General features: G+C 45.8%; 1 protein-coding gene across 2 annotated transcripts; it reads right to left on the reverse strand.

Moving 5' to 3' along the window:
• Nucleotides 1-4354: 4354 nt before the first annotated feature.
• On the reverse strand, nucleotides 4355-23096 carry LOC119464133 (uncharacterized). Of its 2 annotated transcripts, XM_049655567.1 has the most exons (9): nucleotides 21671-23096; nucleotides 21495-21612; nucleotides 18589-18846; nucleotides 17961-18132; nucleotides 13374-13580; nucleotides 11953-12284; nucleotides 10859-11063; nucleotides 7069-7258; nucleotides 4355-4793 (listed from the first exon to the last, which is right to left on the reverse strand). In XM_049655567.1, exons 2-7 carry the CDS (start codon nucleotides 21505-21507, stop codon nucleotides 10888-10890), a joined length of 1158 nt encoding a protein of 385 aa, XP_049511524.1. In that variant the 5' UTR covers nucleotides 21508-21612; nucleotides 21671-23096; the 3' UTR covers nucleotides 4355-4793; nucleotides 7069-7258; nucleotides 10859-10887. The 2 variants fall into 2 exon arrangements, with proteins under 2 accessions (XP_049511524.1, XP_049511523.1); XM_049655566.1 differs by having other exon boundaries at nucleotides 21495-23095.
• Nucleotides 23097-27805: the final 4709 nt, after the last annotated feature.

Raw genomic sequence — 27805 nt, forward strand, 5'->3', positions numbered from 1 at the left:
AGCGTCGCTGGCAATTGGGTTGTAATTTTCTAAGGTCGGACACATGTGCTCGATTTCTTTTTCTTGGCAATATTGCAAGTGACTTATGTTTATTGTACTTCGTTGTGTATAACCTCGACGATACTGGTACTTAAACTAGCGATACATTTATGCTGTGGATACATGCTTCCGATTAATTTATACATTTATGCTGCACCAAGTACCATTATTCGGGTAATTAATAAATTGGTTGTAGCAAATGAGCATTTCTTTGTGCGCTGTAATGCTGCTGCTGGGCGGGATCAGGGACTTCTGTCAGGCGCTCATTGCGTTTTGCCCCTGGATCATCGTGAGATTTTATATATTTGCTCGAAATACCTAAATGCAAATTCAAAGAAATGTGCGGGCACCCACGGCCCCCGTTGTGTGATTGATAAAGAGGTCTATGTCGGCGACATATGAAAATATCTGACAGACACATTCCCAGGCTCTTTCACTTATTGTAATAGTAATTCTATATATATATATATATATATATATATATATATATATAAGTTTTGTTCATTTTGACGCGTGACGCTTGCTTCCCGTATACAGGGTGTTTCAACAATCATGCACCAAGATTTAAAAATATGCAAATGCCACTTAGCTGGACAGACCCAAGGTAATGTTGTTTGACGTCGCTTGGCAGTGGCGTACCAACTATTGTTTGATTGTAAGAGAGAGAGAAAGAAAGGTCCCATCGGTTGCGGTTTGCCATCCACTCGAGAAATATGTGGTACGCCACAGCCAACCGACGACAAACAACATTAGCTTGGTTCTGTCCAGCTACGTGGCATTTGCATATTTTTAAATCTTGGTGCATGATGGTTGAAACACCCTGTATACGGGAAGTAAGCGCCACGCGTCAAAATGAACAAAACTTTTTTTACGGTGACCGTGTTTTACGGTGATGGTGACAAGAACTTTATTTAGTCTTGAGAAACTGGCCCCTATTCCGGACATTTTGCATACTACTGAGACATGGGTGCCCATCTAGATTTGTGACTTGCGCTGACTCACCACTGTTCACGCTGATTCATGTTTGCGTGCAGGCGTACGCCGAACCTCAGCGTATTAAAGTTTCACACTTTTTAACACGAAAGTGTTTTATGCCGGGGTCCACCAAGACTTCACTGACGTATTTCCGTCACGGAAATACGTCAGCTTACAATGTACACGAACACAATACAAAGAAAGAAACCAGAAGAAAAAGTTCCACAAACATGCAAAATTTGGAAATCGAACCCACGACCTCTCGGTCCGCGACGATAGATCGCCGAGCGTTTAACCCATTGCGCCACAAACGCATTTGCAGAGAGCTACACAGACGCGCCTTATATATCTAACACTCCTCCGTGTACCCGCGCTCTTGCTCGGGGCGGTGCCGCCGCCTACGAGCAGAAAAGAGAAGTACTGCATTATGACACTAACGCGCACCGACAGTGAACGCTTCGGTGGTCTCAGCACTACGACGCCTCGATGCCAGCATTCGAAGGGACGCTGGCATCAAGAAGCACTACCAACGCCACCTAGGTGGCGTTCACCGTACTCAGCACAGCGGAGCGTGGCCTCCGCAATTAGCTCTGAAAATGTTTCTGAAGTTGATCGCGGAGGCTGCAATTACGACGCGCTGTACGCGCTGATTTGACTCAGTGACGATTCAGTTACGTGCTTTGTCTTGCGCGTTGTATTAGTGTGTCAGTTACGTGCTTCGTCTTTCACGTTGTGCTAGCGTGTGCAGCGTAGTGCAGCTTCCATATGCACGACGGTTGCTCATGGTCATCGACGTTGGTAGTCGTGATGGAGGAGACGGGCCACCAGGCGTCAGCGTGGGTGCATCAACGCCTAAGGGCGCTTTAGCCACAAAACACCAATAGACATTATATATCAATGTGCAATAAACATTACACTACTTCTGTGAAGACACGTTTCACTTTCGTGTTCTATACCGATTCCTATATAAGAGGGATCAACCACATTTTCTCTCTCTCTCTCTCTCTCTTTCGTTTCATACGCTAACAACGGGCCCCGCAAGACTTCATCTCACTGCTGGGCTCTCGCTGCAAACATTTCATCCGGCCAACTGCAAAACGTTGACTGCATAAATGTACAAACACAGACGAGTACTGTGGACCTACGTGATTGCATAATATATTCGTTCATTAACGAGGAACCCGTTTGATTTTCATCGATCCATGGCTCCGGCCGGCCGAGGTATGCGACACAGCGCGTACGCGATTCACTCATGAAGAAAAAGAATGTGCTGAGCGAAATGTTGAACAAGTCACAGCATTGACTGCAATTATGCTAACCGTCCAAAAATTAAACGTTGATGAAAGTACACGGAACGTGAATATGTAATTCAATTTTTATTTACATTTCCTTGGCACAGCGAAGCCGATTCATGCTCCTTGTAAAATATTTGAGTGGGAAATGACTATGACTGGATGAAAGAAAAGATGTGAAGAATACACTGGCCAAAATGACAGTGTGGTCGAGGAGGTCGTCAAACTTACATAAAAAAACAGCGTAGAGCACAATAGTCAATTAAACATTAAGTGCACGTCCTTTAAACACGAGTAAAAAATAAATAAATGTGAGTATGCATGCTGAGTAATAGAACATAGCATGTATTCCACAACTTCTGAAATACAAACGCATGCATTTTGCAAACGCAAGCACTCAGAAATTAAGCAACTCCGAATGTACATGCAGCAGCTTGTTGGAACACCGCATATACCGTAAAAATCTCAGTGAACCCGTAAACTGCAACCACCGAGAAGAGCTCAAACTGGAAACTTGTAAAAATGCGTTTCAGTTGCGGTAGCAGAACCGTTGCAAGCCTCCTGATTAGCTCGAACAATAGAGCGACCGCCCTGCAAACACACTGATTCCTCAGTTTGATTCCCGGACCAGGCTGAATTCCTTCTACAACTGCGAAGCATAATTTCCGATAAACCCGGAGGAATTTCCTATTCGGCTTCGTGCTAAAATCGTATGAATGACAATTTTCCCCTGTCGTGAAATTGACTCCTTGTAGCGAATTTTCGCAACACTGGTTCGCCAGAACAAAAAAAGGCCCACCTTTTTATTGTCACCTCGATTTGCGTCCCGACAAACGTGTCTCGGCGTCTGTAACGGCGGTCACGCTTAAGTCCGGTTACAGCGCGCAGTTAAGGATAATTTCAAATCTAACGGCTTGAACCAAAAATTCAAAGGACGTTAATTAAATGAACGTAGTAATAATGGTAAATAAGGGTATTTAAATCTATTCTCGTGGTTAAGGAGTTTCGAATACGAGTGCGAGTGGTTCTTGGTATCTGAGTCGTACTCACCTAGCATCATTTTTGAGGAAACCGGACTCAAAATATGCCGTTCAATGGTTTGACATCACGAGACAGTATACTCTCAGAAACGAGCGGTATGTGTCACTTATCATCTGCGCAGGTCAGCAATTGCAGTCCTGCGCATGTACACGTTTGTGCGTACATAGCTGTACACTTATGGTTTTACACTCTTGAGTAAAGTTTGGTAAAGAATTAGAGTCGCAGGTGCGCATGCGTTTTGTTTCGTCGTACTGTGCACAGTTTCCCTGTTTCCTCTAATGCAAATATTGATCAACTCGCCCAAACGTCATCTCTACAAAGCTAGTGGCTAAATAATGACGCTGTGGAGTGACTTGATTGATGGGTGGTTTATTTATTGGTTTATGATGCATTATGCTATTGGAAATGTTGGCACAAGTACATTGTGTCGCCAATATCTCCACAATGATAAATTGCTTAATGAATGAATGATGACGATATGTGAAGTGAGTCCTTACAGCTATTCTTCAGTTTTGCTATCACACGTGGGGAGGTTGATTGTAACTAAAAAAAGAAGAAAAAAAAGCTGCACAAAAAGTAAATGTAAGATTTTTTCCATAGCCTAGAAAAGACACCAAGGAAAACGATCTTCTAGCGTTCCAAGACAGTCACTTACATAAGGACTACTAAAAAATCTCGAACTGGACGTATACAATTAAAAATAAAATCGCTTTCAGCAAAAAAAAAGCAAGCGAAACAATATTGAGGTTGCTGAGTTATGCCATAGCGTAAGAAATAGATGAGACCCCACTAAATACTGACAGGCACGCGAACGAAAAATTGCAATTTAAATGACGCACGAAAGACAAGCTGCCACCTGCAAAAAAAAATAATCAGAATATATAAAATAATCAACGAATGTAAGACAGTAAAGCTTAGGTAAACTTCGTCAGTCTCATAATAATGTTATTAGGACATTGAGGGCAATCTCTATTTGGTGGTAGGCACGATTTGAGGTACCGTGGTCGTTTTTTTACCCTGTAAGACACACATTTAATCATATAGTGTAGAAATACTCCAGTTACACAGGCTTGAATACTAAAGACGCGTCCCCCATAGAAGTGGGTGATTATGCGCATAGTGCGAGAAGAGAAATGATCGGTGTTCAGGTTTCTGGCCATGTTCCTCGCTCGGGGTTCTTTAGTCTAGCCCTCCTGGGAACACTTTCCGACGCTGCGCGGTAGGTTCATCTCGGGGAGAAGGGGCCCGAGGTACTGCTTGTAGATGGCCGGAGGTTGCGTCATCGCGTACTGTCCCTCGTAGCAGAAGCCCCTGAAGCAGGACTGCTGGTCCAGCTGGGCTTCGTGTACTATCTGCATGATGGCCGTCACGGTGCCCCCGATGTGAACCACCAGGCCGGTGGCTAGGGCCACCAGCAGGGCCATCTTCATGTTTCTACTCAGGGGCCTGCGAGAAATTCGGTAGTTATTTGTTACTTGTTACTTTCATACCCCACTTCGTTACCTCGTCAACCTGCCCACCTATACATAATACTTTATTCGTCTGCGAAACAAGACTGTGCGTATTCGTCTTACCTCACGTGCAGTGTATTCGTTTAAATACTATAATGTACGATCACCATCTGACTGATACCTAATCACCCTTATCTTGAATAAGCTGACCCTAAGCTATGTTCAGAAAATTTTAGTCTCACTACGCAACCTCTGTCATCGTCGACTATATTTTATTTCCCCAGGCATTTATTCAGTTACATTAAGAGACAGCTGGGTACCTGCTCCACGGATCGCATGGCCTGCTGAACTCCGCTTTTCCTCTTATTCCCAACAACCCCCGTTTGGTTTTTAGCCGACACCACTGTGTTCCTGCCTCTAAACGATATACGCCGGCCAGCTTTCTTTACATCGGCCGTTGCGTGGTGCATAGCTTCAAAAATAAAAAAAGAAAGAAAAGAAAAACATTGTGACGTCCATAGCATCTTCCAAGCTTCTCACTTATTTACATGCCACCAACACAAAATAATACCCCTGTCACAAGGCACGTGTAATGTCATTCGCAGCGAATGAGATTACGTGTTAATGCCATTTTTGTTGCTTCTGCACAGGCATAGCGAATGACATTCACAGCTAGTGGCATTCGCCCATTGAATGAGTTTCCCGGACTCATTCACGCACGACTTGTGTTATCTCGACGACAGGGGCTTGGCAAAAAAATCGAAAAGTTAGAACGAAATGTAATATATTTTCAAATAACCACCCAATGTTTACCATTGTATTACTAACAATATAGTGAAAATATGTAAACAATACGCGCGCGATTTGTTAGGTTTCGTTATCATAGCAGTGTGAGGATAAACATTGCCATCAATTGCGAATGCCATTTTGTTTACCCGTGTAGACTGGAAACGCGAGAGCGCAATGACATTCGGTATGAATGTCATTTACTGCAAATGACATTACATGCGCCGTGTGACGGGGGTATAAATCTTGTTTAAAATCCAACAGTTATATTCTTCGCTGCGTCCAGCAGGCCAGTCTGCCGAAGCGCAAATTTACTCTTGCTGACTCAATTCGTTTCATTGGGTGGGCCTATAGTACTCAAACTAAACCTGCCTCAAAGACCAAGCCGTGAGTGGCGAGACGTACTCGAACCATGGATCATCGTAACCTCTGCTTAACTTCATACCTACAGTATCTGGTTGAGTGATATTGGTTTCAACTACATAACCGTATGAACGTATCAACGCACTTAGTCTGGTGTGCTGCCGCTCAAAAAGCGGCAGGGTAGTGATGCAGGCGTCCGCTTATCGCTATCACGATCTGCTGCAACGGATCGCAGCACATCACTGGCGTAACTCGAGCGGCCAACGCCTGCACAACTGCCCTGTCACTTCTTATGGAGCGGGATAAATGCGCCGTTAGTTCATACGAGGCACGTTCATACGACGTTGGTTGGCGTTTGATCGCGAACGCCAAGAGACTGGTTGTGGTGCACATACAGGGAATCTGTTTACATTTAGCCATCTGTACTGCCCCTACAAATGTGCTTCTCACCACCTCTGTGCTCTACGGTATCTTGAACAGAAATGACAAGTGGTGCATAAATATCCTCACTGCAACAAACGTACGCTTTCAAGCGCATAATCCTATACAATTAAAACACGCATTTTCCCTCGCTTCGTCCCTTAGGTTTACACATAAAATGCTGTTCAACTTAATCCCAGCTAGTTTTAAAGAAGCAGGCGCTCTCTTTCACAATAATTATCATTGGTTCGTAGCGCTTCTTTTTTAGAATTCCGGCAGAGCTGTGTGTCATGTGCACGCGTGTCGTTGACTGGACGCAGTTGATGGCTAAATTGTAGTGTCGGATAAAAGCGGTCACAAGTTTGGCGCGTCCCTACACTGTTTATAGAGAGCTCACGCGTAAACTAGCGAATCCTTCACTTTTAACATTCTAAAGGAGCGCAGAACTCAACACCAAAACCGCCTCAACCTCGGCACGCCAAGAGAAAGAGTAGAGAAAAATAGAAGTGAGGAAAGGCAGGGAGGTTAACCAGAAGCACGTCCAGTTTGCTACCCTGCACTGGGGAAAAGGGTATAGAGATGAAAAGAGGGAGAGAGAGATGAGATAGAGCACAGTTCCGCGCACATTTGAAGATTCGCACCGAGTATACACACGGTCGCCAAGGCTTTCTCATAAAGGTATGGGCCTGGTGCGGGTATACCTCTCGGGCCACTGTGGCGACCCTTTGCAGAGGACGGCGTAGAAAATGGGCGGCAGCACGAAAGCGACGGGGCACGCGAACAGAGAGCCGACGAGTGCCACCAGGGGTCCTTCGTGAGGCACGGCCAGCGCAAGCACGCAGGCGCACACCATCAGTGGAGACGCCATCTTGGCGCGGCTCCACACGGTCCCTGCGGAAAAGTTATGGCACATTGATGCTCGTTCCCCCAGCTATAAGTGGAAAGTTGGTGTTATTTTTTACGCTGTTAGCGTCTAGTCGGTAGCGTGCTCTTTCTTGTGGCGTGCTCAACCAAAAAAAGCGGTAGCTGGAAAAGGGCGTTGTCTTTCAGTTCCCGCGTAACAGATTTATGTTCTCCCGTACATTCTGATAACAGTCTGAAGCTATCATGTCTGAAGCTTGTGTATAAGTGGTACTTTACGCATTTCCTGACGCCGTTTACTTCTGAACATTAGTTTAGTTAAATAAGGCACTTGCGCTTTGCGGACGGCCTTGATGAATGGGGATGTATGGTGCACTAGCGCAGACGTGCGTGTGCTCGTCACTTACGTTGCTTGTGGCGGTGGGACTCGCGTAGCGTCGTCTAACGTCTGTTGGGGTGGTGGTACTTGTCTAACGTCCGCACCAGCTCTATTGTACATCCACTTTCACAGGGTGGAATGGGGGCAGATGTTTTTCCACTTATCGGAACGAAGCGGCGTTTCTCATAAAATCACAAAATAACGTGTTTCACATATCTCAACCTCTTCCTTTTTTTTTAAACGTACATAATAAAAATGTGGAGCTGCGCGTTCTAGTGAAATAGCCAATGTTATTCGGAACAGTGTTTCACATACATGTGTCTATTAATCGGTACATATTTCCCGCACCTGGAACGATTTTTACGTGGGCTGCCCTGCATCTTTACTTCGAACTGTTCTAAGTATAGGTAAGTAGAACAATGTTACAGTTAACACTGCCTACTGCACTGGAACACAGTTCCACATACGTATATGTGTACATACATTTAAAAAGTCAAGGTCCCGATATATGAAAATCGTTCCATATCTTATGCGATTTTCTGTGCAACGCGGTTTCATTGAAGTTTCCACCTATAGCTGGGACCTAACTGGAACAAGATTCAGCGTGTAAGAAGCAGAGAAAACCACATAAAGCTTACGCTACGTATAACTTTTTTTTTAATCGCAGGGCTGTATGGCACGCTAGTATTCTCGTCTCAGCAACACCAGAGAGATAACAGTGAAGCTGCCGACTAAAGCACTAGGTTGCCGTGCAATAACTCCCTATATTTTATCTGTGTTCACTGTAAAAAAAAGTTGTGGAGTCTCTTAGGATTCTCTATTAATTTCGTTTAATTTCAGCAAGAGTCATACAAAAAGAAACAAACATGGAATTATTGGACTGCATACGGAACGCTTCGGTATGGTTTCCTTAAAGGATACAAAAGAATGGCACTATACCTAAATCAGTTTAGACTGGTGAATTATTATGTCAAGATATTAATTTCATTAATTTGTCGGGAAAGGCAGATTACAGTTTACTGAAGAACGCGAAGGCTGGACTTCCGTTTACTAAATTTCATGCCAGAACCTCAGCGCCGGTACATCCCAACGACGTTGGGGATGTCAACACACATTATAGTATTTGGACCCTTTTACCCTGCGCTAAGCAATTGTTAGGCAAGTATCTGGATATCCGCAACCTTGCAGTTCACTGCAATATATCCTGTTTGCTTTTAACAACATGGCATTTTGCAACAGCACGGCTGTCATCGCTAATAACAGCGCACTGAAAGCGAAGGCCTACGCATATGGAACACAACACAAGCGCTGCGCTTTCAAGTGAAAAGTTATTGAGGAAACGCGTTATTGTACACTTCCTACTGCACACGCGCACCTGAAAGGTAGCGAAATAAGATGACAAAGGATATCAGCTATCTTAGGTACAACAAAAAATAGCACGAGAGAAACAGGTGGGTGCTTAAAAACCATATCGAAAGCAGTGTGGCACGCAACTACCAGCCATTTGCAAATTCTAAAATTGAAAACTGTTTTTCTTTGGAGGGATTACAGCGTCTCTGTGGCACTTCTTTGTGGCGTAGGCTACCATCGTATCGCCCACCAATTGGGACACAACGCTTCAGCGATTGTGTTCAGCCCACGTCTTCGTTTTCAGTGCCGTCTTTCTATTAACCACGAACCAGTACCAACGTGTTCGGTTTCCAATCCTCTTCACTGTTGCTTACAACAAAAAACGGCTCCTTGTAGCAGCCCGCTCGAAGCCTCGGAAAAGTAAATAATGCTTAGGACGCATCTTCCCGTTTCTCGGGGCAAAAAACTGACAGCGGTGCACAGCGGTGTTCAATTAAAGATCCAATCTTGAGCATTGCTTGTGTAAACAATCGTTCCACTGCATGACAGGATTGCTAGGACATGCGAAAGCGTATATTGCAATGGAGCTGCCTATAGCGCAGTAGCGAAGTCATTGACTCTCGGCTGCTGAGTCTGCGTCTATGGTGTTTTTTGCTCACGAAGAGTTTCCGGAAATTTGTATTAAGTTCTCGATTCCCTAGAAATGTAATGTAGTCCATTATCCATAAACCATTGACTAAACCCAAATAGGTGGTGGCAAAGTGCATGACGTCACAGCTTGGTGCTGCGGCAACTAAAAGGCAGGGTCGCCGCCCGTACTTTGTTTGAAGCGCGGAGCACTTTAGGGCCCCGGGATGTCGTCCCTCGTCGGTGGCTGTCACGCACGACACAAATTAAGGTCTACGTAGGAAATAAAATTCCCATAAAATTCCCTAAAATCGTTCAAATTAAACCAAATAGGTATAAAATAATATAAAATAAGGAAACCATCATGAATTAACGCATTCATTAGCCCAAATTAATGAAAACTCGATCGAGAACGCCAAGCTGATACCGAAATTATAGTCAAGAGAGGGGGGCCACAGCCTCACAAGTGGAAAGATTCCGCTAGGGCGCGCTGAAAGAGAGCCGTTCCTAAAGTCCCTAAAAAAAGTTTTTTTAGGGACTTTAGCCGTTCCTGCGCTCCAGAACGCTCTTTCCCGCCATGTACGCCGAGCAGCAGGCGCGCTTCGAGCGACAGCGGGCGTTCGACCGTGAAGGACAGTACCGACGCAGGGCTGATCAAGTGGTGCGCGCCCGAGAAGCTGAAGTTGCTCGCCCGCGCAGGCAAACTAATCTGTGAAACGAATAGCTAAACACAAGATAAACACAGGATAAGACAAGATAAACACAAGGAAAACACAAGGAAAACACCGGTGAATCACTGCTCCGCACTTCCCCAGCTTTCACGTTGAGTGGAACTCCATTACCGCCGAGTTTACCATTGCATTAGCGCCGATTTTTTTTTTAGTACTTCCTGGTTTACGAGTCCTATTTAGGCGGTAGTAATGACCGTTCCGGCATTGTGGAAGCACGCTATGCTTGCTTACCTCAACGTGATCATATTCTTTTTTTTTACTGTCTCTGTAAAGTGAGGCTAACGAAAACTACTTAGATAAAACAGCTCAGTGGTACAGCGCTTCTGGAATGAGCGTCAACTAACAAAAACGTATTCTTGGAGCAGCAGGAAACGCCCGTACGTAGACTCGCTACCTTGCAATCTCCGCATCATACGGCTCCGTCCCATGTTTACAAGCTGCGACGCAACAGAATTAATGTCAACTTGAAACGTTTCATTTCCGAACACATCGACTTAAACGTTCAGTGACCCATCTCGCTATCGTATTTGGAAGAGTACCCACGTTTCCCGTAGTCCTCGATGCCGTCGTACTCAGTCCAGGGTGAAGGCGACGATGTTGCCCGTCGGCAAGACGCTCATGGTGAGGAAGAAGTTGGCGGCCGTTCGGGTCCTCTCGGAGTTCAGCGACATGATGACGTTTCCGCTTACGAGCCTCCCGAACGCCGCGTAGCCCATCACGCCGACCAGGAGGCAGGCAGAGGTGTACCCTTCGAGCAAAACAGTTAACCGCATTACGTGGTTGGACGACCCAAAACGGCGCTGTGGGAAATGAGAAATACCGTTTTGGAGGGCTACGGAATAATTTTAACCATGGTGGTCTTTAAAGTGTAGCTAAAGCAAGGTATAAAATTGTTCTTTATTATTATTATTCTGCCCCCCATCCAAATGCGGAAGCAAGGATTCGAACTCGTGATCTCGATCTCTGCAGTAGAACGCCATAGCCACGGAGCCACAGGGAGCTCAACTACTTCTTAAGCTTCTTTATTAACCTCCTGGTTTGTCCCCCAAAATGTTAGTGCCGGTAAAATGCATTGATTTCACACTTTTCTTTTCAAGGGCAGCGGTTAGCGGCCGAACGTGATATGGTAATGTCTGCCGTATGCACTCCAACCGATTTTTTTTTTTTATTCTTCCGTAAATTTCTTTCTCTGGATCCGGGTCCTTCGTGACAAGTATGCCTAAATAAGAGCTTCCTTTCACAGATTCTAGACGTAGACTGCTAATCACGAAGTCTCATTCTCTTGCAAGGCTTATGAACATTACCTTAGTCTCCTGCAAACGAATCTTAAGACAAACCCTTTACCTAGATTTAAGTGCGCGTTAAAGAACCACAGATCATCAACTTTAACCTGGTGACCTCCACAATGGCATCTTTCATAGCCCCGCAGAGTCGCTTTATGACGTTAAACCCCAGGAGTCATCAATCAGACCTGCTCTTACACTATGTAGTTCCTCAACGTTTAGTAAAACACTCGTGTCACCAACGTAAGAGAAGCTCAGGCGGAACAATACCGGGCCAGGCACGGCGCTAACTCCAGCTTCTGCAAGACCACCACCAACCCATGGTCCGAGCACTTGGCCCAGTTTGTGGCTTACCAGCGACGCTATAGCCAGTTGCTCGCTTGAAGTGCGATGGCGTCGCCGAGTCCCGCCTCACGTTCGTGAACCCCGAGACGCTTGCGTAGTTGAACGCGATGACACCGAGACCTACGAAGAAAGGCACGGCCGGCGGGGCAGCGAACGCGCTCCTGTCCATGGGCGAGTGACCCGTGCCGCCTTGTTTGTGTGCGGCTTGGCTCAGGATTTGGCGCAGCTCATTCCACGACCCGGGTACCCGTGGCGTCTGCACCGACCCGAAGCTGTCGGCAAGACCGGTCAGCAGCAGCGACAGAAGCGTCAGCGACAATGGCAAGCTGACCACGCTGCACCTGCGTGGACGGTTGTCGGGAGGATGATGTCAACATGCGACTAAACGCAAACCGTGTTTTACTGGCATACACCAACGCTGCTCTTCTAAACCGTTTTCTTATAGATGTAGCAAAGTATCTGTTTGTTGGGCAGCAGAAACATATCGTCAAAGAACGGTGGATGTTTTATTTCAGTTCCGTCTTGAAAACCGTGGTTTTCATAAATGCTGCATGCCAGTGCAGACAGGTAGAATGGTAGAGATATGAGGAAGCATTATTAGAAAATCTAAAGAGGATTTTTGAGTGGAAATTTTCTTCAATCGTTGAAACCGTTCAAAAATTGCAAGGTGATCGTCACAGCACAAAAAAGTTTGGGTAACAAATGTTTTGTAAAAAAAAAGTAAATCGCATGATGTTCCAACCAAGAGGGGTATTCTGTAAGTGCCCACCTAGTGGACAGTCCATTTCGGGCACCGCTGATTGGATGGAGCTGAACCAGCGAGGAAGAAAATGCCTATGGGCGCATGTATCCTTCTTGCTGGTAACCCAGCCTAGCCAATCAGCACTTCTGCAGCCGCCGATCGAAATAGACATTATCACTATGTGAACCTTTACAGAATGAACCCCCGCCCCCCTCCAGATCTCTGTCATAAATCTGTGCTGCCGCAACCCCGAATGAGAGGAAAAAACACAATACTTAAGTCTCAACTACGTTTACGAAACGGAGCTTTAAGAAGCTCGTTTCTTTGATTAAAGATCGGCGCGTGCGTGGAAAGTTCATTGCGCATGTTCAACGAGCATTACAATATGGTCACGTTGGTGGACATTTTCGAAAACGAGGTCACCAGAAGACAAACTGAAACACACACTCACAGCGCTGCTTTCAGCAACAATCACTGGAAATTCAAGTACCCCGGTATGTTTTATTGTGCCTTCTGTTGTCATCCATGTGGTTTCTTTTTTTTTCGCTATAATTTGCTTTGTAGATGCTTATTTTCTTGCTATTCGTCTTTTATGCCCTTCCCCCGGCACGGTGTAGCCAACCGTATCATTACTCTGGTTAACCACCCAGTCTTTTACTATTCCTATTTCTTGCGACCTCTCACTCACCAGTATCGGGCAACGTCAGCGCACGGTCCCTTCACCGCTGCACTGAACACGCCAATGCCGACGACAAGTGTGCAGTACATTAAACCATGAGTCCAAGGGGTAGGCATAAAAGCCAGCACGAAGTCCGTGATGGCCTCGGCTGTCAGGACTATGATCACTGCCTGCAGGCCCACCACCGAAAGAAGCCGCAAGCCGCTCACGATCCGCCTGTCAGAAACGAAGCAATTGCAATTGACAAATTTCAACCTGTTGATTTAGTTAGGGTTTACCTGGCTTATTTTCGCCAATCACACAACTGCGCATGCTGTGCTGGTCTCATCCAGGTTAACAGAGAGCGCCAGCTTAGAGCAAACTCCGTTTTTCCCTGTCCAGTTGCGTGGGAAACGTAAAAAAGCATTACGCATGCGTTGAACAGACTTGAAAAAAAAATTGTTGAACTTCAGAGAAAAATGTGAATTATACCGTGTTTGGGAGTGATAGTTTTGATTTAGGGTGTCATAGGGTTTACAGGAGTTGTAAAAAATTCATCATTCGAAAACAAAAATTGAGGCACGAAGTTTATCAATCCGCAACTTTGCAGAAAAACTGAAATCTCAGTTTTGTTAAACTGCATACATGTTTTTGAGCGTCTGAAGTGGACCAATTTAATTTATTAATTTACAACTTGCTCGAAATTATTGCAGCGCTTACGCAGGTTTTGAAAAATTCTGACTCACATATCAGTGGCCTGCTTCAGAGCGGTAATATAATACATCAATTTTGCCCGGTTTAGTTGCTTCAGCTGACGCGCTTTATTACTGTCAAACAAGGTTGTAAACTTTCTTATTCATTTTTCTTTTTTTTCAACAATTTTTCGAAAGCACATTGACAGTCTAAATTAATATCTGCTTCTTACAAACCGTAGACCTTTACATATTGTTTTAAATGCAACTAATCTTATCAAAAGCTGTGCAGTGGACGCCGTACAAAACGGTTTCCGCTTTCCTATTTATTTGTACAGGAGATTCTGAGCTAAAGCTCCCTCCAGACCCCACTACCTTTCCCTCGTTTCTTCTACCTATGCATTGATGAGACATAACAACGCAGTTCTGTCACACCAACAGGTGTTGCTTGAAATCCTCAGCATCAGGGTATTCAAGGTGAAGTTTTAGGGGTTCTGTCTCATGTTGAAATTGATGGCAACAACAAGCTCTTGCGTGCGTAGCGCTGTCATCAGCCCCAAAACTGTACGCCGCCGGGAAACTTGCAGCAAACAGACGCAATCCACAACCATTCTCGCGCGGTCCACAACCCTACACATCAACCCTGTGTGGTCCAATTACTTACTCGCGATAACTTACTGTATCGCTTTGGAGTTGAATTCCCCTACACAGAGGCTTACTTATTTAAAATCAAACGATCCGGTTCGCAGTTTTCTGGCTTATGCGGTAATATTGGTGATGCGGAACACTTCATCTGGCTGTTCCCGCCGTTCATCGTGAAAAAAAAGCGCGTTGTTTACAGCCTACACAACAGTATAGAGAAGATTGTCCTTCCACACTATAGCTTCCAAGACGCGGTGTTTTCTGAGGAGCCTGGAGTAATCAGAAAGCAGTTCGGTGGCTGTTGATTACCTTCCTCCGACACTGAGTGTATCAATGTTCGTTGACAAACCCCTGTTAGAATGTGTAACGTGCTCCAGCAGAAGAATTGCTTACCAAGCATGCCAAGCTAATGCCCTCTGCTGTAACACCACCAACAACTGATGGCTTTCGCTCTGAGCGTTCTCATTTCCCTGCCTAAATAACAATTCTCTGCACTGCCTTTGGCGCAATCGGAAACCGTTACCTAACTAAACCAAAAATCTCAGACATTGATTCCAAACTAATGCTCGCTCGAGTGGCCTTGAAAGCACTGTTGGGGTGTCAACTGTCCCCTGCGTGAGAGAGAGAGAGACAAATAGAAGATAGGAAAGGCAGGGAGGTTAACCATACACACGACCAGTTTGCTACCCTGCGAAGGGGGTACAGAGATGAATACAGAGGAGACAGAGAGAGCACAGTTTCGCGCACATTTGAAGGTTCGCACCGAGTCAGTCAGAGGGCTGCCAAGACCTGTCGACTTGAGGTACTGCAATAACGCTTTCTTGGTTTTTTGAGCCATCGATGCCTACGGCCATGGTCTAAGGATCTTCATTTCCGAATATCGTCTCGCCGGTTCAGCGCTTTCCGGAGAGCTTCACGCTCGAAGTCTCTGAAACATTTGGGTGGTAGCTGCCTAGAGGGCGCAGGAGAGTCGATGTACTCTGACCTTTCAGCCAATAACTAGAAGGTTCTGGGAGGCTTCATCCAGCTGGGTTTACTAGCGACGATGACTCAGTGGCTATGACATTCTGCTGCCGTAGGCAACGTCATCGGTTCGATTTCCAGTCGCTGCGGCCACGTTCTGTAGCGGTGAAGTCTTCGTGAATTTTCATCTCTCTTATATCTATGTGCACGTTAGTAAACTCTAGTTTGATAAATTTAATCGTCTCAGTTAGTGTGACCTTCCGTTCATGCTCGTGAGAAGCGCCCAGCACCTATAAGCGCAAATACGTTTGCTCTCATCGTCATCTTGATGAGCCTGAATTCCCCACCCCAGTGCAGGGTAGCAAACCGGAAACTGGCCTATGTTTAACCTTCCTGCCTGTCCTCTCTCGCTCTCTCTCTTTCTCTCTACTTGTAAAGTTCACTGCAGCGCGAATGCCGCTCCCAACTGGTTAGTCCATAGATTTGCCTAAACTTATTCCTTCGGGCTTCAAACGACTTTGCAGCATTTCAGAGTGACCCTTTCCAACAAAAGGTCGCGCTATAAATTCAATCATTCGCAATGATTATGCATGTCTGCGGATACTACTTGTCTCGCCGTGTTTACACAAGGCTCATCGCGGGGAAATTTATAAAGGTAGAGCGTAAAACGTAACGCCCCGAGAACGTCTAAAGTCACAAGCCCGAAGTCTACACCAATCCATATACTACACCCATCGATCCCAAGTTGGCTAACCAATCGCAGCACCAGGTTTCCATCTAACCATACTTTTTTAATTCGAAATCTCTCTTTCTAGTGCAGCATCGTCGTTAGATCACCTTGCCACACCTATAGCTTCCCCCTGATCATAAAGCGAAGAAAAACAAATATTTTCGTAGCAGTTGTGATCGAACTCATGCCCATGCAGCAACGTACAGTTGGACGAGTCACGCCGTCACCATTGATCTAACAAGTAACATTCGCTCTCGACCATTGTGACGTGCTTCATGCGCCCTGGAGGTTGACGCTTTTGGCATCTGTGGAAAAGTTTTTGAGGTCGCACCAAATGACGTCGAATACTACGGGCGAATACCACGTTATACGCATCGCCGAAGTTACCTTGTAACGGTGACAGTATTAGCTATGAGAGCCTGTTGACCAATGTCGCGTTGTGTTTAGAGCCGGCAAAAAATCAGTGAAGCCTGCTGATCTTTATCGCTCTCTTTTTAAATCCAAGCTTTCTTTGCGAATTCTCCCGGACTTTCCTGACCGTGGCTGCTGTCTGGCCGAATAGCTGGCATGTAGGCCAGCACGATTATCGGTACTACGCGTACATCGTCCAGGCTTCTGCTTTTTTACAGAGAAGCTGTATATATGGCTAGGATCTGGCGGATCGTCTCCGGTGGCATAGACCAACAATGTGGACCAATCCTGGCAATAGTGCAGAAAGCGTCCAAGTGCAATGGCACGTATCTCTGTGTACTACGGGTGTGGGATATATATATATATATATATATATATATATATATATATATATAGACCAGTAATTTTCCCTATGTTGTCCTTGGTGTCATTGTTGGTTTGTTATGAAATTATATATATATATATATATATATATATATATATATATATATAATACGGGCGGCGGATATATATCGGTTTATGGATTAAGTGCCTCAGCACAGGCGTCAAAACGGATGATAGATGGACCTTTGTTATACCTCTCGCCGCTACCGATGCCTCTTTCACAAGTGTCGCGATACTCGGCGGCGGCACTTCCCGCCAATCGCTGTGCCCCTTTGTCTCGTGACGTAGGAGATCACGCTAGTGTTGTTATCAGCAGTTGCCCTTTGGACTCGCTATGGGACGGACGCGTGTCGTTCGCTCGGAGGTAAGAAGAGCGGGAATTGAATCGTGCCAACGCCAACTATACTTCTGCGAGATTATCGCCACGTAGCTCATGATTCTGATGATTTTCGTACTACGGCACATACCCATAACGTGGGATTGGCCAGGAAATGGGCGGTACATTTACAGTAAATAAGAAGAAATGAAATTATACAAGGGCACTCTAGGGGTTGTCACATTGCGTATAGCACAGGTGCTAGAAAACGCATGCAAGTGCGCCAGCTTCCTTTACTCCAAATGCACAGAAATGAATGGGGCAAATTTATAGCCTTTGAATTAACCGCTTCACGAGAGCTTCGCATCACAGAGATTTCAAGATGTTCGTTGAGTCTGCATAATTTGCGGGTGTGTGCGTTTGTGTTGTTGATGGTGATCGACGTACACGTCTGCTGTTCACACGAAAGGATTTCTTACCCTACGCCTGGGCCCAGTGCCTTGGAGGCGATGTCGGAATACTGGGTGTACCAGTGGAACTTGCGGTATTCCTTGCTGCGCTCTTCCAGCATGACGCAGCAGCTATTGAGCAAGCAAGCGTTGAACACTGCCAGCGCTGCCAACAAGGGCACCACAAGGATGGCGGCCCATCCTGCAAGGGCAAAAGACGACGTCCTAAATTATCTTACTCTAAACGGACACTGGCAATATGCTTCTTAGAACTGATCAGTCGAGCCACTTATATTTGCCGCTCAATCTAACATTAGCTGATCAGTTTCGATGGGACGGCTAATAATTCGCTTACACATGACAATGATCTACCAACTCGTCAGTCGAGTCACTTCGGCTCGATCACTTTTGCACCCTTGTGTGAGTCTGATTGTGTCTACTGATAATTTGACAACCTGTGCTTAAGTTGACTAACTCATTCGCACATCCATTCATGATATTTAGCCGCGTGATAATTCGCTGACCTAGCTACGGCATGGATCTGCGAGTGCATCAAGCTGGCTAATAATTCTCGCGCGTAATTATTAGTTTGAGTCCCTACAAAGCTGCCAGACACTAGGCGTGTCAGTCAGTGTCATGAACTGACTGAAAGCATCACCTATTCCGGCAAAGGCATAGGGCATCGCCACGATGCCGACGCCCACCAGGTTCGCCAAGAGCGCCGCCGTGGTCATTGGCAGCTGCAGCATGGCCGACCGCGAAGTGAACCGGACGTCCTTTTTCTTCCACCGCTGAGCGAAGCATCGATTCGTCCGCTGCCACCAGCCGTCGCCACCGTCGGTTCCCACCGTGGCAACCACCTCTTCGGGGACGATTCCAGTGTCCTCTAGGGGTACCATTTCAAACGTGTGTGCAGCTGCAGAAGGAACCATGCGGGGTTGATTAGGCCTGGCCCGATAATGAGTCTCACTTAGGGATCTTATGCGCAAATATTTAGGAAAATATAAGCGTTTGTCATGAACACTTTTCTATTCTGACTGCAGAGATTGGTTGAATGTTTGAATGGGAAGATATTCCACCTGCGCTACGAATACAAAACAACTATGGGCACAAAGCTAGCGCATTAGATATTTGTAATGACGCGCTTAAGTTCTCAAGGTCGTACCAAAGAGCACAAGCTTTCCGAAAAGCTCTGACTAGTACCAACAGGAAGCAAAAGACCTACCTAGTGTAAAACGCTCAGAATAACTCCGAGACAGTTATTCTGAGCCAATGCACTGAGTTAACTAGAAGTTTTATTATGAAGTTATAAGTTGGTGGGCACTTGTTCCCACTAATCGCTTCATCACCCGACTACTGGAGACATGTTTAGTTTCGTAAATATACAAATTGAAACAGACAGACAGACAAAGAACTTTTATTCAGGTCCTGAGGAACTGCGTTGGGGCACCCCCCTTGGAAAGTTAAATTAACATGTGAAGTGCTAAACGGGATAGGCAATTCTAATTTTTATCTCCTTTAGGGGTTTTCAATGGAAATTAAAAGACTGGACACACCAAGCACTGTAGCCAAGAATTAATTTCTTAGTGTGTTTTCACCCTGCTCGTAGTTACTTTTTCGGATCTTTTAGGAAGGTATTTTCAACATGTTTATTATAATTTTGTGGGGTCACTGAAATGACGACGCCCTCACCTGGAATCTTACTCTAGCTTATCCAAGGTCTTCCTTGAACAAAATTTCACCCATTTCTTTTAATAACTCCTCGTAAATATAATTGTACGTGTATTGGTGCAGTACAAGTGCTGTAAAATAAGGAAGCATAATCTTCATGGCCCAATTGTCCTATTAGGTGCTGGCAAATCACTACAAAAGAACTACACGCATCACTTTACCGTTTCACTAAAATGTGATTGACACTTCGGAACGGCGGAGACTGCCAAAAATATTCCGTGTGATAAACTTTTTCGAATCTCTGTGTGACTCACGGCGTAAGAATCGACATGTGACTCAGTAAGAATCGACACGCCCTCTTACTGACCCCAGGACCGAGATGTCTCTTGTACGAGCGCACGATGAACACACAGGGCGCAAAAATTAATGAAAACAAAGTGGTAGGCTGGGCGAGCGCTCATTCACAACAGAAAACTTATGAAGCAAAATTCGTGTCATATCCCTCTAAGGCGCTATTCTATATAATTGTCTACGCTTAGATGGTGCATCAACAGCAAAAGCATTGATGAAAGTAATGATATTTAAAATGTGTCGCATACATCTTTAAACACTTCTGATTGGAACTATGCTGCAAGTTTTATAACATTTGCAAAATGTTTATTAAAACGGCTGGAAAGGTACACGGTCGGATGTTTTTTGCTTGGTGTCAGTAGGTCATAGAATGTAGTGGGTTATCTTCTCTCATATTTTTTTTTTCAAAATGTTTTGCACCTGGTATAAAATTACGCGGCTAGATAGATGCACATTTAATAGATGATATTCGCACATATTCTATTCCAGTAAGGACTTTTCGCATGGAGTCCACAATCGGTAAACTTGACGAAACCCCATAAATAATGTGAAATTCTCAATGCATTCTACAGCTGCATGATCTTTATGACACTAAGTACGCAAAAAAATGAATTGGAACTAAAATTCCAATCAACAGAATTAATTGGCCCCTGCAAAGGATATACACATTTCAGGTGACACACGTCAGGAGACACAACTTTAATGGGGCTCTAATATACTTTTATAACTAATCATAGAATGACCTCCCTATGAAAGTACGTTGTCTCACGAATGTCCTGCCGCAAAGATTTTTTTGAAATCCGTCAACTAAAACGGAGCTGGTGCACCGATACCCGGCCTTTTTTTTTTTTTTTTTTTTTTCGTCTCCGCAAGCGGGCTGGAAACCACACTGCCGAGAAACCAAGTGGACAAAGTCCTGGCTAAAAGTTGACTGTCACGACACCGTGTGGCGGCCGCTGTAGACTACAACGCTTCGCAACAGGTCGCTGCCATCTCGAAGGCCACGCGCCGCCGGCACAGTTACGCGCAGTGCGGAAATAGATTTTTCTGTACTTTTGAGGTCGCAGACATTATACATTAGTCAAGTATTTAACTCAAAATTAGCAATTATGTATTGCTGAGCCTGCTCTCGCGATCACGCAATTAGCCAAAAGCTTTGGTAGGTCCAGTTGCTTTCAATGACGCTGCATGACGGCATTGAGGAAGCAAGAGGAAGCAAGTTTCGGTGTTTTTTTAAACAAAGATCGTAAATTCCCTGCTGCATGCAATGCAGTATTATTTGGCACACTTGTTCACAGCAGCCTTTACGACAAATCGACTATGTTTTCTTGCTATGTTCAAAAAGTGCTTCACGGGCCCCCTCTCAGTTGTGCACGAATCTTCTCTCTTGCCAGTGTCCCTTTTGACGTTCTGTACGCTCATACTGAACCGAAACCAACTCACTCAACCTGACGTGCTGCTGTATGTGAGAGCAGTCAACTTCTAAAGTTATTGTTTGCGAGCTATGCCTACCATTGCGGTGTCATGCAACGGAATACTCACGTGTCGTCGGCATTTTTTCTTCGGGAAATCACTTGTAGGGCCACGGCAAGAAATCTTGAAGTTTCCGGTTACAGTCCCTTCTTCTCCGATCGCCGAGCAGGCCACTGACACAATGAAGCTGCAGACATGCAGTCAACGTCAATACTTGATTCACAAATTATTAAATGGCCCCTTACCGCTTCCAAAGAGTGACCCGACCACTTTCTTTTCTTTGGAACATCGCTCAGTGTAGTGGATCCTCCGTAATGTGCCCAATAAATTTTTGAGACGCAGACACCAGAAACACAGCAATCGCCCAACAGTTGTACTCCTTCTGTGCTTGCCGAATTCGCCGGCGCGGTATCCGAGATGTTTCCTCGGAATCAATGATCAATGAAGCAGGCCTGTGCCCTGAATGTCAAGTGATCGTTGAGGTAATGGAACGAAGATGCCGTCACAATTTCTAAATGAACACAGCTAGCTACTCTAAACACGACGGAAAACCCTTCTCAACTTCAACAACTGGCCCACGATAAGCTGCCATGAGAAACAAACGAGGCGCAAGAAGTCGGCTGTTGGCTCAGTTCGCTCCTCACACCAGCGATGTCACTATCGTGGCTATCGACAGCGAAACCGTTAAACACAGCAGGCGTCGAACGGAAGCGGTGTGCCGGTCGACTCAGAGTCGATTGCAACGGCAGAACACAAGGCCACAAGCTTCAATCAACACGGAACAATGTCACCGTCCGCAAAGCCACCGCGGAAGTGCCACCCGTTAAAGGCACGGTACACACAACCACATCGCGTAATTGAAGAGGAAGGTCTCCAAACATGAAGCCACAAGCTATCACATCGTAAAAGCACCACAAGTAACTTCTTTCCACAGTTTAGCTCAAAGGCATCAAGTGCGCGTAATAGTAGGGACAGGTCTCCAACCTCGAAATCACAAACTGTCACGCCGTAGAAGCACAACTATCTTTCCACACTTTGCCTCAAACGCAAAGCTCCTACGATGTATGCATGGCGCAGTTCACACGATGTCTGGCATAGAGCTGGCGTATCTTCTTTCGACTCAAGTTGCCTTTCACTGCCGTAAAAACAGGATATCCAGGGTCTTCGAAGTGGCGCACGTAAATCTGAGAGGCGGCGGGATGACAGCAAGCGATCCTCTGCAGCCCTACGTCGAATGGCCACTTTGTAATACAACCTCCTGAAGCCTCTGTCAACGACACCGGGGTCGTTGTGCAAAGCCGCGAAGATAACCCCGCACGCCGCAGTCGACTGTACAAGGAGTCGTGGCAGCTCGCGCACTCTCTCTCTCTCACCTAATTATTGTCTGCCGCGTCAACGGAAGCGAGGTCTCTTCTTTTTTTAAGAGGACACGTGTAGCTGCAACCAAAATAAAAGACACTTGCACGGAGGTAAATCGATTCTTCGCAGCTTCGATTGCTATGTACACCGTAACACAACTCCCGAGCTTCTGTCAAAACGACGCGGGTTGTACAGTGAAGCCGCGAACGTCGCAGACAGTACCGCCGCCACGATTGGCGAGCTCCCACCGCTTCGCTCGTCTCATTGTGTTCTCCGTCATAACAGCAGCCGCCGGCAGGAGCTCGGCGGGGGTCCCAAGCCTCAGCCGTTTTCGTTACCCCCACGCAAGCTGCGGATCACAACATCTGCGCGTATAACGGCCGCGCCGAACGCAGAGCGGCATCCGAGAGTTTGTATTCCCCTTTCCAGCATACTATAGTTTCCTTCAGCGACGCCGCAGCTGCAAGGCGCCGGCGTCTGCCTGCCACTGCATGAGAACGTGTGCTTTCTTCTTCAAAGCGTTTATTAGAGTGGTTGCAGCTGAGGGCGCTGCATTCGACTTTCTTGGAATATGTCTCAAGTATCATTATGATCATGCTTATCATCATCATGATAGTGTTATCTTGGCAGATTAAGTCACAGCAAGTGAAAACTGTGTTTGTCGCTGCCGAGAAATCACTTCCGGGTCCGCTACCTGAGAATCCTCATCTCATTCTAGGAAGGCGCGAAAGATGATCAAAGAATTTGCACAAGTGCACAAACCTGTGCAGTTACATAACCGGTATATTGTACAAATTCGTTTCACTCGATTCTATTCCTTCAGTGCCATCCACCTTTCGCGGCCGGTAAGATCCGGGTGATCACGTGGGCGATGCCCCGCACGGACCACTGGCGAACAGCGAAGCGGAGCTATATAATCGTTAGGTTTATACAAGCCCCGATTATAGTCCGAGAACACACATAAACGTTCACAGCATTGCAGATGAGTAGACCAGCATAACAGCCCCCGTAACCGCATTACGTCTCATAACACATAACTTCATTAACTACAGTAGATATGTAACAAACTTTAGCTTGCGTAACAGACGTTTGATGCGCAGTATTGAGATCGTCTGCTCTTTGTGCCTGCGCTTTTTTCGTCTGTCACTGAAGCTGTCTGCTAGAAGGCTGTAGGCTAAACAAGCTACCCGTTTGTAAACAAGCGCGCAGCTTTTCCGTTGACTGAGGTTGCACTCTAGCTCGCACAGTGCTGAAGCGAACTACCGACAAGTTGTGTCAGAAATAGCGCGAGAGAAGGAGCTCGGGGGGGGGGGGCACGAGGCGTCGTGCTTGGCGCCGGTTGGCGGAAGCAGACCGCAGCTGCAGTCCGAGATAGCCAGACGATTGGCGGCCGTGATCGAAGACGCACGTATAAGACCGCTGCACACGGGTGAACAGACGTCGCACGGCTGACTGCCCACGTCTGGTGTACCGCGTCTGCATGCTGATACGTCAAGCGTGGAGGACTAAATCTTCGTTGAGCGGAACCTTATATCAGTGACAGCTTAATTTACGAGTCGCGAGCAAATGGTCCCCGTCCGTTTGCTTTCCAGCTGCTATTCAACGATCAGTGAGCATGCTGAAGGGGGCATCGAATCATAACGATTTGCTGTATACCGCTGACCCGAGGTGGCCTACAGAAAAAAAAATTAAAAAGTTGTTTCACTTTTCTTTCTTGCTGCTGTAAAGCAACAAGCTTGTCATTTCAAAAATACCCTTTTGAGTTTTCATTCTCTTTTCCTGTCCGAGATGGCTCAAGTCCTAATTAAGAAAATTTAGTACAAGCTCACTTTCAAGGAGACATCGTAGAAGTAACTTCCAAAGCATGGCCTCCGTAAGCCGTCATATACAAGGCTCCATAAGGCGTTTGGACTAGTCCGAGACCAGAGCCGTGGTTTTATAGGAACATTTAACTCAGGAGATCTTATCTAAACGCACGGAAACGGAAACATTGTTTTCCTTGGCATTCACTGCACAGAATTTAATAAGATTCTTATATTTAACAGAACGTGATGAGATAAACCGACTTGAGCAAGTTATTTTAAGAAAGCCATTACCTTCTAAAAAATCCTTGATTTCCAAAACACTCTAGTATCAACCTTAGAACTTCGTCAATCTGCAGTGATATCCCAATTCTGTAAGCTTCACCTAATGAGATATTGAAAGACGAGAAAATTAGATGTATTATCCGCCATTGTGTAATATTCCAATGGTTTTGTTAGCAATACTTTTGCGAAACCCTCGCAAGCTTTGCAATAATTTCACGTAAGCCGGGTGCCGACGCGAAGCGGTGGTCGGTGGGGTGTCGCGGAGCACAGTATAGCAACACCCCAAATAAAAAGATACTGTTCCAGTCAGGTAGAACGTTCCCTCCCTGATAGTGAGATTAAATTTGGATCATCAAAACAGTCATGCCGTTTATTTCGGAATAGCATCAATCCCTTAACAGCAGCCACAGTTGTGCCTACAAGTCTGGCAGGTGACAGTGGTCTGCCTTTTCCCGTCCTTCGGCTATTCCTAAATAAGCGCATCACTGTTTGGATGATCCAAATATAATCTATCGGGGAGGGAGCAGTCTACCTGAGTGGAGCAGTACTTTTTTTTTATTTGGGGTGTTGCTAGGCTGCGCTCTGCAACACCCCAACGACCGCTGCTTCGCGTCGGCGCCCAGCACCGCGGCTTCCGCCGCGGCACCCGGGCGCAAACGAGAGCAGTATCCGCTTGCGCAAGAGCGGACGCTCGCGTCGCGTAAACCAAACCTCAAGTCTCGGAAGCCAACGTTGCGCTGGGCGCCGCCATGCTGGCGGAAGTGGCCTGCGACAGGAGCCAATAGGCGTGCAGCTCTGCACCCCCCTTCTGCGTGGTATATATTTTCGTATACACGTCCCGGAACACCACAAAAACTTCGTTCTGCCGTCAATTTTCTTGCGTCTTTTTAGCACAACATCGCTCTCTTTTAACCTTGCACTCAGTCCACCTCCACTAATTTGTTCAATTCAATTGAACGTAATAAAAAACAAAGAGAACATGACATCATACATCAAAGCCAGGACTGAATACTCCTAAAGTTCTTATCCGATGCGGCCATTTGACTTGGACCAGCTTGGGCAAATCCACTCAATTTGCTCCTAGGCACTATTCAGTCGTCTTTGAGAGCTGAGACTCTGGCAAGACCTCATTAAGCCTCGCAGTATCCGGAAAATAAGACGTCGTTCTGATTTATTCGCCCAATTAGTTTTTTTTTCTATGATATTTTCTACTGAAATCCACTTCCAGAGTTTTCGTCGCAGAAAAAAAAAGAAAACTTCAAACTTAATCCCGGATTAGAGTGCACGGTAATCAAATGCGGAATGGTGCAGCATAGAAATAACACAAACGGTAAATGAACAATAGATATACACTGGCGTAGCAACGTTAAACCTTGAGCTGGAACTTTGCGAAAAATGCCGTTAAATTCCATCCTACCAAGAAACCACTGCCTTCGTGCTCCGGCTTTCGTAAGCTTGAAATGTGGGGCGCAAGGAAGTCTTCTAACGAGATGGTTGGTGACCTAATGTATGCATAAAGCAGATATGCGTGAAAATACCGAGAAAAAGCCGGCGAAAACACAAAGGGGGCCGAGGGAGGGAATGCCAGCTGACGGTTTCATTAGCTCGGAGCGCCAGCAGCGAATTGGTCGAATCAAGCGCTTTTGTGTTTGTGGAAAAGTACTGAAGGAGCAAGGAACTTCGGAAACGCCAGCCAACTTTGAAGCGATCCGTTATTTTGCACCGCAGATATCATGCGCTTAGGTTCAAGTTCTGTTACACAGTAAAGTTTCCTATTTGCGTGAGCTAACTTATGTTATGAAAGATCAAATACAGGTTATGACTTATTTCTTTGAGCTATCATTTTAGCCAACTGCAATCTTGAAGCCGACTGCTTTGTTTTTCCTAAGACATTTACATCCTTCATCCCTGCCGCGCCATTGTAAAGGTGTACTTTATAATCAAAGCACCAGAGTGACAACTCCGATTTTCATTTTTTTTTTCATTGTTCACGTGTTTGCTACCATAAAATGTCAAATGCACAGGGTTCGAAACAGCTGAATTTATCTTACCGCGCGTGGGGACGAGACCCAGATGGCTGACCCCAAGGGCAGGTTTTTTTTTTCGAATGTGCCAATGATTCCATGGTTTTACCGGGCTTCTGATCAAGCTTTAAGCAATAACTTATGCGGAAGGCCATCTAGCAAACTGCTTTCACGAAGCCTCACTTGAAATACCGGCACAATGTGTAAACTAAAAGTTGTTCATTAGTGTCAACTGCGCAACTGCTTGCTTTTCAGTGCCCATATTTTTTTACAACATTGATTTCACGTTCAAAAAGTTGCTCAAGGTAGTTTCCCGGCTTTGGTACGCGAAGTAAACAAGACTCCGACGTTTGTAAAAAATATGTATTTACTGTAAAGTTCGCGATTATGTCCAACGAGCATGCAGCTGAACTGTACATGTTGCTAAAAGCTCTAAAATGAGCTGCAATAAGAAGAGACGAACAGGAAATACTCCTGTTCTGCATTGTCTCCCCAGCGCTTAGCAGTCCTTTGGTCGCAACAACAGCCTTGCGTCACCACAGAAGCACAAGAATACAACATCCTGAGTCATGGAAACAAGCGTTTGCAGTCGTAGTTCCGCGTTGTACCCACTTTGTACCATGAAGTTGCACCACAGAGTACGTCGTCGGCGAAGATCGATAGCTCCGCAAATGGCCAATTGGAAGTCACCAGCCATGAGATACACACACGCAAACAAGTCTTGGCCCGAAGCCCCTGTCCCCAAGCATAAACTATATGACATAAACTCGTGTACTGTGCGCTATGCCGAGGTGCCTCCTTTCGTATATCTTTCGGTCTATACATATCCTATGAAAGCTGTCTTTCGGTCTATACATACCATCTCGCCGTTTCAGGCGCTACATTCTAAGAGGCAGAAACTACTGGCACG

This window comes from Dermacentor silvarum, chromosome 9 (assembly GCF_013339745.2).
Source record: "Dermacentor silvarum isolate Dsil-2018 chromosome 9, BIME_Dsil_1.4, whole genome shotgun sequence".
Taxonomy (NCBI): Eukaryota; Metazoa; Arthropoda; class Arachnida; order Ixodida; family Ixodidae; genus Dermacentor; species Dermacentor silvarum.

What these genes read in the sequence shown, in the direction of transcription:
- LOC119464133 (XM_049655567.1), bottom strand. An exon ending in GCACTGGGCCCAGGCGTAGG is followed by an intron (nt 13,581 to 17,960) that starts GTAAGAAATCCT and finishes CGTTTCTGACAG; the next exon opens with GCGGATCGTGAGCGGCTTGC. An exon ending in GCTGACGTTGCCCGATACTG is followed by an intron (nt 12,285 to 13,373) that starts GTGAGTGAGAGG and finishes CCGTCCACGCAG; the next exon opens with GTGCAGCGTGGTCAGCTTGC.